The 15,654-nt window shown below is 33.3% G+C and overlaps 1 protein-coding gene across 2 annotated transcripts in view; it reads left to right on the top strand.

Moving 5' to 3' along the window:
• TLL1 (tolloid like 1) overlaps nucleotides 1-15,654 on the top strand; it is a 237,100-nt gene that overhangs the window by 173,706 nt on the left and 47,740 nt on the right. For both annotated transcript variants that reach the window (XM_059923965.1, XM_059923964.1), the window contains exons 10-12: nucleotides 2,550-2,652; nucleotides 5,196-5,312; nucleotides 6,521-6,666. In XM_059923965.1, the coding sequence (XP_059779948.1) occupies nucleotides 2,550-2,652; nucleotides 5,196-5,312; nucleotides 6,521-6,666 (366 nt within the window). The remainder of the gene's footprint in view (nucleotides 1-2,549; nucleotides 2,653-5,195; nucleotides 5,313-6,520; nucleotides 6,667-15,654) is intronic.

The following is a 15,654-nucleotide window of genomic DNA, read 5'->3' as shown; positions in this document are numbered from 1 at the left end:
CAAGTGCTTTTGATTTGTAATTCAAGTATGGATTCTGCTAGCAACCTTAGTCAAAGGCCAACATTTTACTTCTACATCAGAGCCCTAAGATTTGATTTTAGAAAACCTATCTTTATTACATTTTCTGCTTCTAAAGGACGCTATGTTTTACATTAAAGTAGGCCAGTTTTGTTCCTTCACAGTGCTTGGAGTTTAAAATAGAAGATTAAAAACAAGATAGGAAACTTTTCTGTTTAGAGTTACCCCCTTCCAACTGTGTGTGTATGTGTGTGTGTGTGTGTGTGCGTGCACGTATGTTGTATGTGTGTGTGTTCCGGACTTCAAATATTAACTATTTGTTAGCAATCCAACCACATCGTTTCAATTTTGAATAAATTTTGATGACACGCATCCCTCCAATTTAGCTGATTTTTTCCTCATCGAGGAGGAAGTTGAAACTCTTTGCATACCATTATACAACTCTCCTTTATATCCCAGAGGGAAGCCACAAATGAGCCTTGAGGTCTACTGTTTGTGTCTGTATTCTAGTTTTGCCGTCTCTGCTATAACAAATAAGTTCTCATATGATCATACAGAGTTGAAACCCTGGTGGTTGCTATAGGGAGAATACAAATGGAGAATGAAACTTAATATCAGACAGTGGTAGTATTCCCCATTTGTAGCAGCCTTAAAGTAAATATAAGGAGGGAAACCAGAAATTATTTCCCAATTATGTCCTAAGAATAACCTAATGTTGAATTGGTATTCAGAGATGGAAGAGCAAGCATATTGGTAACTTCAGGAAAATAGTTTAGAAACTATGCATTTTGATAATCAAATATGGAGGGTTATTGAAAAAGAAAGGGAAAAAAAAGATTAGTCCTTTGTCCTTTGATATTTTGGAAATTCTTGTAAAACTTTTTTAGAATATTTAGAATGATAAAATCAGATGAAGGAAAAAAAAAACAAAGGAAAAAGAAAAAAACTATAAATAAGGTAGAAAGAAATAAATGAAGTTTTATTAAACCGAAGCAAATTATGCCACGCCTACTGCATTACAGTTAAACAACATCTTGTCTCTATTTTCACATCCTTGATAGATTTCATCCTTTTGTAATCAAGAAAGTACATGTTTAAAGAAACTGGTAAATGTTGAATTTAATGGTGAAATGTTAACACCATTATAAGGTACAACTGACTTTCATTATAGTTAGATAAATTCTTAGTTTCCATCTCTGTGAAATGGTTATTTATATGGGCAATTAAAACGAACTTTGACATACAATTTCATCAATGATCATCACAGTGCTGAGATATAAGATGCCATGAAAAATATTTATTGTTATGCTGTATCTTCATCCTAGGAAGAAGTAAGCTAGTTGAGTGAGGATTGATTTGCCATAATTAGTACTTACCTTTCTGTTAAATACTATGCTCAAGAAAGGGGAGAAGTATATGTTTTCTAACACAAAAAAGGTAGTACGTTTAGGGAATATGGATTCAAAATTGATTATACTTTTTCTTTTCTTTTTTTTCATTCCTCGAGAGTCTTCCTACATTCGAATTTTTATACTGACACAAAAGGATTCTGTAAATACTGTTACAACCTACAGTTTTATATTAGAAATATGTCAAATATTCATAATTTGTTGCTTTTGGCCAAAGTCCATTTCAATTTCTAGATTAAAGAACAGGTTCATTGTACACCTTAAGCATCTTAGATGTTTTAAGCAGAATAGAGTTAGAATGAGTTTTTGAATATACAAAAGTATTTTCCAAGTGAATTTTACCTCAGCAGATACGTGCATTTTTATGTTAGTTTGGCTCTACTTTTTGGTGTAATCAACTAAAAAAAAAGTTAATTATATGAAAAGTAAAGTCTTTTTATAAAGCAGTAAGAAAACTGTTTTTTCTAAAGTTGCTCTTGAATTATCTTAAAAAGCAACATCATTTCAAAACAAAGTACAGAATAAAGGGTCATGTACAAGATCTTCTAACTTAAAAGGTCTTCGAATACATATTCTTGGATCTGGAGAAACATAGTGACATCTGTCTTTGATTATAGTTACATGGACAAATTTTAATTCTAGAGCTGTATTTAAAACATTTCAACATACACAATGATATTATGTTCCCGGAATATGGCACATGGTGGTTATTTTTAACGTAATTATAGATGTCTGAAATAAATTATTAAAAAGAAGACACTCATAGTAAAATCAGAAGTTCTCATGGTTTAAGTCATGTTTATCTAAGAAAATTCAAAATAAACTATTTGAATAAAGATTTCTGTTTGTTTCACAATTGTTCAAATTAACTTTACAGAAACTTTGGTTTAATTGCTGAAATGTTTAGTTTCTTTATTGACATTGTGCTTCTAAATTGTTAGACATTAAAGTGAATGAGAAAATGGGTGTTTTTTTGAGTTGTTTATTTAAAAAGTATTAGAGGGATACTGATACAGGGAAAAAAAATGTGCTATGAATCTCTTTTCACAGTAGTCCTGGGTTCCTAGCCATGTGAAGTTACAATCATTTTTAATCTGTGTATTCTTTTGTTACATTTTGCAGATTGTCTTAAACTTTACTACGATGGACCTATACAAAAGTAGTTTGTGCTGGTATGATTACATTGAAGTAAGAGATGGGTACTGGAGGAAATCACCTCTCCTTGGTAAGAAATTTTTTTTGCCTCTTATGTGGCTATGCATGTAGTCTGTCTTGTCTAGAGACAATTCTTTCAAGAGTTATCTTAGAGTTTAAAATGTATGAAACAAACATTTTAATTTTTCTTATACTTTTTTCAATCACAGCAAAAATACTCACAGACAGATAGATAAATAGACAATTAATTGATTTAAACCAGCTTCAATTATGAGGTGGTATTTGGACCTGAACATAATGATTTAGAATAGCTTATAGTGAATAATCATCACATATTCTGTATTTTTAATTTTAAAATCAGAGTTTTAATGAGTAAACCAGAAAAATTGTGTATTTGTGTATGTATGTTGTTTTGCTTTGTTTGCTAAGGCAGTAGAGCGTGAGCTGTTAGGTACACATTTGGTTGCTGGCTTCCTGCGCCAAGGATATTGGTTCTTACTGTAGACATCACAGTTTTGCTACTCAAGTTTTTGTGGCTGAGAAGGTGCATCTGCAGTTTGTGTATAAATTGTGGCTCAGACTTGATGCTCACGAAAGTGTGCTACCAACATTTAACCACAGACGACATCACTAACTTACATGAGGCGCTTTCTGTTGCCCTCTGTTTTACTTAAAGGTGAGAGCTGCTGTGAGCATGTGAGCATCTACTCTACTGATTTTTTTTTTTTGAGATTGTAACTTTTCCTTCTATTTTTAGAAGTAGCTTTACTCAGCTGTGTTTATGTGCCTACAGATCTTTTCTTCTTAATATCTAAAACCTGCTGAATGGACACTGTTGTATTAAAAGTGACAGCAGCCTTAGTAAGTCCAAGAGATCTGTAGAAATGCTTAAAAATAAGGAAAAACTAAGATTTGAGCTAATTTGATAAATCAGGATGAGGAAAACATTGTCTTGAACATTTAGTTTCTTAGCCTAGATGAAGCAATTTGTAATATATTTATGTGTGTTCCAAAGAAAACATTTCATTAAACTCATATTGAAAAACCAATTCTAAAACTGAAATATTGAGAACACTTTTTAGAGCACCATCACCATTACACATTGCATGGTATAATGGCCTAACAGACTGGCTTAGTCTGACTACAATATTCATGTGGAAAGCTTTCCGCACTATTTCCTCTGAGACCTTGTTCCTCAGAGTGCAGCTGTCACACTGGAAGCATCAGAATCACTTAGAAGGTTAGAAGTATGGAAATGCAGGTCCCACTCCATACCTTCTGAACCAGAGACTGCATTTTGACAGACTCCCTGGCAATTCATATGCACATTACAGCTTTTTCTCTTTTAGTCAGGTTACTTTCTTCCAGTTTCCTTTTTTAAAGAATTGAAGTATAGTTGATTTACAGTGTTGTGTTAGTTTCAGGTGTACAGCAAAGTGGTTCAGATATAGATATAGATATAGGTATAGATATATAGATATAGATTCTTTTTTCAGATTATATTCCATTACAGGTTATTACAAGGTTTTGAATATGGTTTCCTGTGCTTTACAGTAAATCCTTTTTGTTTATCTATTTTATACATAGTAGTTTGTATCTGTTAATCTCATACTCCTAATTATCCCTCTCCCCCTCTCTTTCCCACACATTACAGTTTAAGAGACATTGCTCTCTTTTACATGCCCCTAATTTACTTTGCCATTTAGGGAGACATTTTTTCACCTGCTATCTGTTAGTATGAATTTGTTTTAAGTTGACTGACATTTTTCATATACGAAAACTCTGTATGACATTATTACCAAGGGCACACAAAAATGGATGACAATATATTATTCTTTGTGGAATTATTTCATGTGCATTGTCATATTTAACTTTCTGTCATCATATAAAATCTTAGAGCACAGTAGCAGATATACAGTAAGCAACGAATATTTGTGGAAGGTTGAAGGAAGGAAGAAGGAATGACAGGCAATAATGTATTTGCTCAGTATTATACTTGCCTGTGGATAAACAATCAGAAAAAAATTAGAACTCATTATCAAGTCTTCTGATACTGTTTGCCATTCTGCCTACTACACTACATACTACAGCTTTATAGATGAGATGATGGAATGTATGTAGTAACATAAGATCCTTGGGCAGCCTGTGGGTTTCCCTGACAAGTCGCCATTGAACATGGCTAAACAAAGAACTATACTTTGAGCTGTCACTTCCCTACTAATGACCAAACTGAAATTTTGAAGCAGTTTTTCAGCATCACCTGTACTTTTATCTGTTTTCCATAGAATAATATTCCCCACCTTGATATATCATGTGTCATTTTACAAATAGGACATGTTTTGAGCTAGCTGTTTCTTAATTCTATAGATAATGATACTGACATCAGTCATTTAATCTGAGAGTGATATGTTCCAATATTCTATAAATAAATATGAAGGGATTTATTTATCCACCTTTATTAAGTAAATATTAAGGAATAGTTATGGCTCTAGTTCCTAGGGGTAGATATAGGAACCAAATCAGGTTTTATGCATGCAATTTGTAGCTAGTATGAAAAGCAAGTAGAATATAAAGTCATATTTAGGAGTCTCTTTATTCTTTTATTTCTTTTAGGTAGATTCTGTGGGGACAAATTGCCTGAAGTTCTTACCTCTACAGACAGCAGAATGTGGATTGAGTTTCGTAGCAGCAGTAATTGGGTGGGAAAGGGCTTTGCAGCCATCTATGAAGGCAAGTCACACTGAGTTTAGAGATGGCTTCCTCTTAGACCTCTAAGCAGAAATATCCTTTCTCTCAATTTCATTAGAATGATATTGTAACTGTATTTTAATTACAAAATTTTCTAAACCTGTATTATAATGTTCATTATGATGATTTTAATAAAAATACTCGGTAAATTTGAACTGCAAAAACAACCTGCTTTCTGGTACCAGTAACGTGGTAACATGTAAATGTACTCATCTGGGATGTGTGGGGGGAAAAAAACCCCATTAGAGATGTGTGGAAAACAACAGCAACAACAAACGGCAAAAGAGTTCTTAAACTTCGGTTTAAGAAAAACTTTTGTTTTTTCATGACAACATTAAAATGTTGTGAAGAAATTACCACTTCTCTTTGTGCTGAGTTTGTGTGTATTTGATACCTGTACTGCGGAAATGCCTTGATAAAGTAAACTGCACAGAAAGTAATTGCGCACAGTTCTGGAGCTTGCTTTGTCTAAATGAAAGAGTCAGCATTCAAGAAGAATTTACTAGAGGCTTTGTTCTATATGTATCTAAAACAGTAAACTGGCATTGTGCTTCCTGGCTTTAAAAACCTTCTTGCCAGATCATGGGTAGAGAAGACCCTTCTTGCTCCTGCCTCTGCCAGCGCAGAAGTTTAGGCTATTTAGAAGACAGAAGATTTCTGCTTCTCTTAGACTTTTAAGAGAATGGAAGCATTTGTTTTAGAGATTAACTGTGTGGTTGTGAAGAGTATGATTTGGATGGAGCCACAGATGTTGAGCACGAGGGCCGCTCACAGCCAGAGGCCCAGGGAGTTTTGTGGAGCTTCTCTCCTGATCAGCTCTTCCACTGAGGTAAAAGACCTAAAGAAGCAGTTCAGAGAATCAAAGAGGAAACTCACATAGAATAAATTACAAAATCTCAAAAGGTTTTTAAAGTTTTTTTTTTAAATGCTTGTTTTTGGTAAAAATGTGAATTAACAGTGATTTAAAAATCATATATTCCTCTGCTGACTGTTATCTAATATTTATAGTTAAGTGACTAGATTCTTATTTTTTAACCAACTAAATATTTACAACCAGCCAACCTTGATTTTTATAACCTGGTTTTTATATACTCAGCTCAAGGCACCAAACTAAAATGTTATCTTAGAAGAAAACGAAAATGAAATAGCATGTCTAGGTTTATTTATTTGTTTATTTTTGCTTTCCTCAGCTATCTGTGGAGGTGAGATACGTAAAAATGAAGGACAGATTCAGTCTCCTAATTATCCCGATGACTACAGGCCGATGAAAGAATGTGTATGGAAAATAGCAGTGTCAGAAGACTGCTATGTCGGGCTGACCTTTCAGGCCTTTGAGGTAAAGTCCTTCAGGCAGCCTTTGTGGGGCACATCCTCCATAAATGACAGTGCATTTAATGGGATCCTCATTAAAAAAGCAAAGAACTAGAGAATCAGCTTTTTCATCAACAAAGAAGCAAAGGATTGCCTATAAAATGCAACATCAAGAGCGAAAGAGGTTTTTTTTTTTCCTTCTTTCCTCTTACTGCAGACATTTTCAAGAAGATTAAAGTGAGTTTACATTATCTGTGCTTTTTGAATTAGAATGTTTGAAGTACTGTCAATAGTTTCTTTTGACAAATGCCCAGGCTTGTTTCACAAGAATGCTTGAAGAGTCCATTAAATAAAAAACTTGTCTTTCTCTTCTAAACTAAGAGGTTAAAGGTAGATCATCTTTTTTGTTGTTGTTACAGTGTAAATCCATTTTTCACCTTTTTATCATTGTGCCAAAAATTATTTATATCAAAAAACAGGGATTTAAATATTCTTAGGAGCTTTTGACTTCATCAAAAATATTTATTGGGGAAGAGATCAGCACCGACACTGCATTAGATGAGGGCAGAATAAACCAAAGGCCAGTCAGAATCCTGCAGCAAAGTCTGCATCTAAAACTACTGCACTAGCTAATGAGTCATTTTTGTGTAGTGGGGAGAACTGAGTGAGGGATTAGAAGCTAAGGGATATGGGAATTTGTCAAGAACTCCTGAGCATGTTTAAATTACAGAATCAGGCTAGAAATTGAGAGCCCAAGGTGGAGTAGGAAGGAATGATGAGGTGCTGGCAGTAGGTCCAGGAAAGTTAGAGATCCAGATGCCATTCCTGGAGATTATTTCTTTACTGAAATTAGAAGGCCTACTTACTGTCCAAGTGATCAGGAGGCCGGGGTAGAGAACCCCATTCATTGCCAGGATGTACTTGCCACTGAGTGTGGTGACTGTGTAGTGTCCCAGTCCCCATAGCAGGAGCTCCAGGGGAATCCAGGTGTTACTCAAAAGCCCAGAGAAACTCATACCCCCACCTGTAAACTGTGTAACATATTTTTTGGTATTGTCTCTACCCCTTTGCTTGTACCTTTTAATTTTCAAGACATATTTCTTTTTAATCATGAAAAAACTCTCTTTTATGCTGTGATCATGATGTTTATGCCCCTGACCCCTTTGCATTCTTGGAAACCTTGGTTCTGAGATTATCTGATTCACATTTATTTTTAAATTTTATTGGATTGCAAACATTATTCAAATAGAACACTTTATTGTAAAGAGTAAACTAAAATTGGGTAGGATTCACTTTTTAGACCAAAACAACTGGTTCACTGAAAAATTATCTAATGGCCACATTACATGTGTTAATAGTTTGTACTATTGCAAAAATTAAGAGATGAACTGCCTTTCAATATATAATTCAATGTTTTATAGAATTCTATTATAGTAGTGATGTCAGCAAATACATTCATTCCATGCATCTAAAAACAGAGATGCAGAAATTGCTGGCTTAGCTGGTTTGCAGTTTTTTTTTGGTTTTCTACGTTTTTTTCATTCGTTTGTTTGTTTTGATATATCAATATAGTAAGAGTGATATTCTTCAAAAATAGAATAATGTAAGGACAAATAAGAAAGATTTACACCTCAGGCACTTAAAACCATGCCTGACACAGAGTAGTCATTTAATAAATACTTGTTGATTAAGTGAAGGAATAAGTTATTGCTAAGCTTTGGAAATGAGGTAAAATCATGTCACAGTTTGGCTGATAGTACATTTTATTTATTATCTCTAGTTTCCTGTCCTTTCTTCATTTTGCTTTATTTCCTTATGTTTTTCCTCCTTTATTTATATGCTGGACATATTTGAATGTCTAGTAGGCCTCTCATCTTTAACTGACTAACATCAAGCCTTTGATTGTCTTGTTTTACTCACACTAACCTTCAGTCTTCCCTATTTCAGTATTTAGTGTTTCAGTATGTCACTATTTACTCAAAGAATATCCCTAATTCCACGTTTTGTCTTAAACCCCAAGGCCAATTAATCAGCATATTCCATTTGCTATGTCTTTAAAATATACCACATACATGACCACTTTATACCTACTTTCTGGCCACCACTGTTCTAATCACTGCCTCTTGCTTTGGAACTTTGGTGAGCTCTTCACATCTCTACACTTGCCCTACATATCCTGATATCCACACAACAGCTGGGATGATACTTTCACAGTGTAAGTTATATCAAACACTCCTCTGCTTAAAGTTTTATCAAACACTACTCCCCATGTGCCTCATGGGGAAAATCTTTGTGTTAGACTTTCAGGCGTGCGTTATAATACTGTTGGCCATGAGTTCACTGTTAATGAATTGGAATATCTGTGAAGGTACCTTTAAACAGAAACACACATAAAGCAAGGTTAAGTATTGATATGATGACAGAAATTTTGTGACCAGAAGCTCTCAGGAACCTAACCCTGTATTTCTCCAGGAGTCATGTATCAGTATTCACTAACTCAGTGTTTTCAGTGACTTTGTTGAACTCAACTACTGCTAATACTAGAATCAACTGTATATATTTTTAATTTGGTCTAGTGGTCATTAGGTGGTTTGTTTCAGTTACTCAGTTATCTGTTTATATCGATTTGTTTTTGTTTACATAACATATTTTCAATATACAGCTTATGCATTTTATATTTAAAATGTATAATTTTAAAAAGGTCTTCACTATTTCTCAGTGTTTTGTGTCTTTCTCTGACAAAACTGTTTTTATTCACTGATATCAATCTTTGACTTTTTCAAACACTTTCTATTTTTGTAACTCTTTTATTCCCTATGTTACTCTCTCCCTTTTTCAGATAAAAGGGCCCTTAAGATAAGCTAGTTCTGTTGAAATCTACTATAAAGAACTTACTGGCTGTTCATTATTTATGCCTTTCTGTGAATTTATGTCATGAATATTCACCTCTCCTAATGCTACTTAGATTTTAATGTAAGTACAGAAAGAAATCTGAACAAGTGCTTTTGTTAATGAGGGTAATAGAGTCCTAATACTTCTGTAATCATCACCTTTGGGAAGATTTTTCTTCTCTAGTAGTTACTGGTATGTTGACTCTTAAGACCAATACTGAAGTGAGTTTGTACATGAATGTAGATAATGTCTAAAATCATTTTGAAGGACCGTCTTCTCTTCAGCAGTGGTGTTATTTGTAAAAAAGCCTCTATACTACTATTTCACTTGAGAACTTTCAGTGTGCAGAAATACATAAGAGAAAAAGTTGGGGAGACTTTATAGTACAACTTCAAAGAAATGTCAATAAAGCAGGAAATAAGTGAAATAAACCCAGAGCTTAGTTATGTTTAATTAAAATCCCTACATACATTTATTTAAGTGGGATTACATTTGAGGTACTTATCAATATTTCTACACACTGTGATTTGGTTATATGTTCCTTTTGAAAACCATAGTATATTATAGTCTTTCCCGTCATTACTAGCAACATTCTAAACTACATACGAAAATTTTTTATCTTGGTACAGTTGACCCTTGAACAACACAGGTTTGAACTGCAGGGGTCCACTTATATGTAGACTTTTTAAAATAAACATAGTACCTGTTATTTTCATTTTACAGATCTTTAAGTGTGGGGGAAAGTTTGTGTTTGATTAGAGATCACAATATATGGAATCAGAAGAATTAGGGTTTAAGTGGTGAACCTCTCCAAACTATTTCAGCCTCCTTCCCTTGGGTGAGTCATTTATCAGTTCCTTTGTTTTTGAGGCAGAGATAGCAGTTGGCGGTTTTTCCAACTGTGCTGGGTTGGCACCCCTAACCCCTACGTTGTTCAAGGGTCAACTGTACTTTGTGAATTACCTAATTAAGAGTAATACTTTAATTCCTTTAAATATTTTATATTAGTTTAAGTTAAGTAGACTAGTCTTTGTGAATGAACTAGGAAGCCAAGACAAGATCTTAATTAGTTAACATTTTAATGCTTGCCCTGCACTATCTTTGGATATTTGGCTAAGAATGTATATTGGTTAATGACTATATAAGAGAAGTAAGTAGCTCTTCAGAATTATAGTTTAGGCTATCATTCTGCTCTGAAAGATTAGATTAAATAAACTTTCCCAAGGTCACACCGTTCTTAATTGGTAGACTGTGAGTGATACCAGTTCCATGGCCTGGCACTCTTACACCCAGGTCTTGGTAGCAAAATGAGGCATCTAATTCTCTCATGGCAATAAATTCTTTCCCATCATAACTACTGTCATTTGTACATTTGAGTTGTTTAATCAATAAATGCCTGTCAGTCAGGGACATGTCTGTTTATTCATCACTGTTTATATACTGTCAAGTATATATTTATTATCTGGTCATTATAGGTTTTCAGTAAATATTTATTAAATTTATAAGTGAGTAAAAAATAATTGTGTCATGAAGGAAAAAAAAAATCAAATGGCAGCATTGAGAAACCTGAATCATATAAAAATAGACCTAACCCAGCCTTATGGTTTTGATTTTCACATGGTTGAGCATTTTGTTTTTTCTCCTCCATTTTTGAGCTCTAATTGTATACGTATCAATATTCATTAAGTATTAAATAGTAATAATAAAACTAATACTAATTAATAAAATATTAAATATGACAGTGGTACATTTTAAAATAATCATCTATTAAACGTTTTTCCTTTTTATTTAAAATTCCTTTTGTCATAGCATTTATTACTTAAACTTACTGTATTTTTCTCATTATTAAAATTAATTTATTTTTAATAATAAATGCTAATCTTGATTGTTTTTGTTAGTCATACTTTTCTTTAACATTTTACCTCAAAGCAAAAAATAATGACTTAGCATTGTTCTAAATGTATAGAATTTTAAGTTATATTATCTATAAAAGTTAAATCATTTATGGAGTTGATAGTATGAATTATATTTTGAAATTACATTCTAACACTCACAGAAGACTTTTTTTATTATGGTAAAAGAGACATAACATAAAATTTACCATCTTAACTATTTTTTAAGTGTATAACACAGTAGTGTTAAGTACATTCACATTGTTGTGTAATCAACCTGCAGAACACTTTTCATCCTGCAAAACTGAAACTCTTTACCCAGTAAGCAACAACTTCCCATTTCCCCCTCCCCCCAGCCCCTGGCAATCACTCTTCTGCTTTATGTCTCTTTGAATTTGACTATTCTAGGTACCTCGTGTAAGTGAAATCATAGAATATTTGACTTTTTGTGTGACTTTTTAAATTTCACTTAGTGTAATATCCTCAAGGTTCATCCATGTTATAGCACTTGAAAGGATTTCCTTCCTTTTTATGGCTAATATCCCATTTTATGTATAGACCACATTTTGCTTATCCATTCATCCACTGATGGACATTTGGATTGCTTCCACCCCTTGGCTATTATGGATAATGCTGATATGAACATGGATGTACAAGTATCTCTCCAAGACCCTGCTTTCAATTTTCCAAATATAAAACCCGGAAGTGGAATTGCTGAATCATATGGTAATTTTATTTTCAATTTTTCAGGGAGTACGGGAGAGCTTTTACTGAAACTATTACCTAGAAACTTTGGAGTTTTCAGAGGTTTTTACAAATAAGTAGGTATTGCAGTAGATGTTTTTGCAATGTTATATTTATTTGGAAATTTGATTGTAAAATGAAAGCAAAGTGTGTGAATGGCCCCTGAGCCTGGGTATGGTATCTCACTCCAGGGCTGGCATTCCTTCAGTCTTAGAGCTCCCCCACATGCACTGACCACAAAGCTCTGCACTGGTTGGCAGTGTTAGAATGAGAGGCTGACTACTTTAGGTTACTTTTAATTGATTTTAGTTCTTGCTAAATAAAATAACTCAGTTTTTTGATGCTTCCTCTCTAACCTGCCAGTAAAGACATGGACCCCCCCACTTAGTAATGAAATGTAATATTAATCCCTTCTGGCTAAGGTTTGTACTTATTCTTCCTTCTCTGTGTATTTGGATTTACTTCCAATATCATTTATATATCAGTTTTCTAAAAAATTCTTCAGAACTTAATGTCACTTTCACTGTTTTCTCTATATACATATTAGGTCTGTTTACGTTATGATAAACTTGCCACATTCCTATATGGTTTGTGTTCTGATTACCTTAAAGTCTGTAATGAATCAGCATCATCATTACCAAACATTTATTACATGTCCATGCTTTAAATCAAGAAGAGACTGTTTTTCTTTTTCTTTTTTTTATGAATTACTGACTTTGGTGTTCTTTTTCTCATGGTACCTAAGGTTACTGGCATAACATCAATGAACTTATCCACTTTTTAGCTTCAACCATATTTATTTCTTCAACTATATTTACACTAATTTATAAAGTAATCAATACTGCTGGAGAAAACGTTACACAAATAACATAAATAAAATAAATCAAACTCCTATTTGTGCTCACCATCATTACTGTTATGTGGATGTAGTTGAAGAGGTATAATTATAATTAACACCAATAGAGCAGATTTATTGTGCTGGTATTGCAATTAGGATTAATATAATTAAACTGGAAAAACATGTAAACAAAGATCATGGAGGTCATTGATATGATATCTAGGTCAACAACCATGGCATTTACTGTGTGAGACTACAGTGTATATTTCTATTGTTTTACCCCTAATACCAGGTGCATAATACTTAATATATAAGTAAGATGTAATTCATAAATAGGTACTGGTGGAATCAATCTTAAAATTGGTCATTTTTATTCATTTTACCCATGAGATATTTACACTTTGTGTATCATATAAAATATTTAAAGCTCTAATTTTTACTAAGTAACCAGTGAATACACTATAAATTAAAATGTAAAGAGATCTATTGTTTAACTATTAAAGGAACAGGGTGAGTTTTATATACAGGGAAATACCCATTATCCTATATCCTTTTAATCACTGATCATATGTAATTTTTTTTCAACAGTGTCTCTCTTGTTTTCTTCATACTGTAATTTTCAAAAGCAGTAATTTCTTCAAAATAGTAATTAAAAACCCATTTTAATTAACCTTCTTATTTTTTACTCTGGTATGGCTTCTGATATGAAGCAACGTGATTTTTTTTTTCTATTAATTAACTTTCTATGGCAAGCAGCTACTTTCTTCATTGTGTGTTCTCACTCCCTTTCCTCTTCTAATTAACTTTTTCCCCCCTTCCAATATAATTCATGAGTTGCAAGCATTTCATTCTGTGCTGCTCAAGTAGGTGAAGATAGATAGGTTGACTTGCTGAGACCTTTGGTTATTTTTCCTACAGTTTTGTTGTTTGTTCAGTTTTGCTTACCCTTTTATCGAGTTGTACACCTTGAGAGTTTTAGATATTATTTTATATGTCCCCTTAACCAATGAATAGACATTGGCCATCTGGAAATGTTCTCATATTTATGGAGAACTCTGATTTTGAAGGGACTGTATTAAAGACTGAGAGAAGAAGGTATGTTATAGCTGGTCAGATTGGCCTTGTCACCCCAGTGACTAATTGTTTTCCTAGTGAGACTGCTAGCTCTCCCTCACCTCTCTATTTAACAGCTACTGTCTCAAAAGTATGCTTTAAATAATGAGATATTTTTAATGTTAAATATTTTCCAATTCTTTCCCATAATTCCACACATGAAGAGAATACATTTTTAGGGAAAAATCTGGATTTATGAGTCACAGTGAGCTCCTACTGATAGTAGGAGCAATTTAAAATTGCAACCTTCACGCCCGCCACCCCCACTGCTCATACTTCCTATCTTGTTTCACTTTGTATTTTTCCATAGAATGTATTACTTTCTAATATTTTATGATTATTATTTACCTTGTTTATTGTTCCTTTGCTGTCTACCCACCAGTATAAGCTCCAGCAGGGCAAGGCTCTGTTATTTTGATGAATGATGCATACTAAGCAGTGAGAAGAGTGCACAGCACAGAACCGGCACTGAATATTTATTGAAGAAATGAATGAATTCTGATTTGTGATTGGGAAAAGGGCAGCAGCAAGTGCAATACTTAGTTCTAACCAAACCTGCTTCAAAATCTATTTTTTTCTGTTTGTCCTTATGCTGCCTAATTTGAAGACTATCATTGTTAATGTATTGACAAATCAGGAAATGACTTCTTCAACCAACTATACCAGCAGTTTCATGCATACAGGTTGTAGTTCATAGAATGAATGTGTTCCCTGACATTCGTTCTGTAATAGGAGAATTCCATAAATTAGTGAATTGTATGTTGAATGATGGTTGACAACATGTGATACTTTTCATGGTTTATAATTATAGATGTCAGTGCTTTCCAGCTTCAAATACCTAATAAGTAGTTGACTCTATTAAGACTTCAGAGTTAGGGCCCATTTTCTATGAAAATAAAAAAGCAAGAATTTATTTAGAAATTGTCTTATAATTTATAAAAAATTTGTAAATTTTGTTTTGTTGTTTGTAGAAGTTTAGGGCTAAAACAAAGGTCTACAAACATTCACTTCTTCATAAATCCAATAGTCTGAGCTAATATTTGCATTTAGTTGTTTAGGAAAGAGATTGAATACATCCAGGGTGCATGGGTCGAGAATAATATGTTAAGGTAAAAGGCTCATCTAAACATGCCTGTTACCCTGAGAGGGGCGGCCAGTGCTAGTTCTACAATGGAGTAGTCTTCCCACACAAAGCTATTCTAACTATGGATAAAGGATTTCATAGACTAGGAAGAAATGTAATCCCATGTTATCAGATTTTGCTTCAAAAAGATATGTATAACCTAAAATAGTGCAACATTTGTCAATAATATGAATTCAGCAGCTCTATTGATAAAATAATGATTTTTTTGATCAACTATGAGCAATTTTTATAACTATGTTTCAGAACAAATTATGCACTGCTTATAGCATATCTAGCCCAGATTTCTAATGATAAGTCTGGATTCTCTTAAATTCTATTTTCCAAAGAATTACTACTTGTATTTTTATTTTATTTTAAAAGGCAGTTAACTTCTATTGATCGTAGTGCATG

Source organism: Balaenoptera ricei, chromosome 5, assembly GCF_028023285.1.
Source record: "Balaenoptera ricei isolate mBalRic1 chromosome 5, mBalRic1.hap2, whole genome shotgun sequence".
NCBI lineage: Eukaryota > Metazoa > Chordata > Mammalia > Artiodactyla > Balaenopteridae > Balaenoptera > Balaenoptera ricei.
The sequence above is the reverse complement of the archived record's forward strand: the minus strand, read 5'-3'. Positions and strand labels throughout refer to the sequence as shown.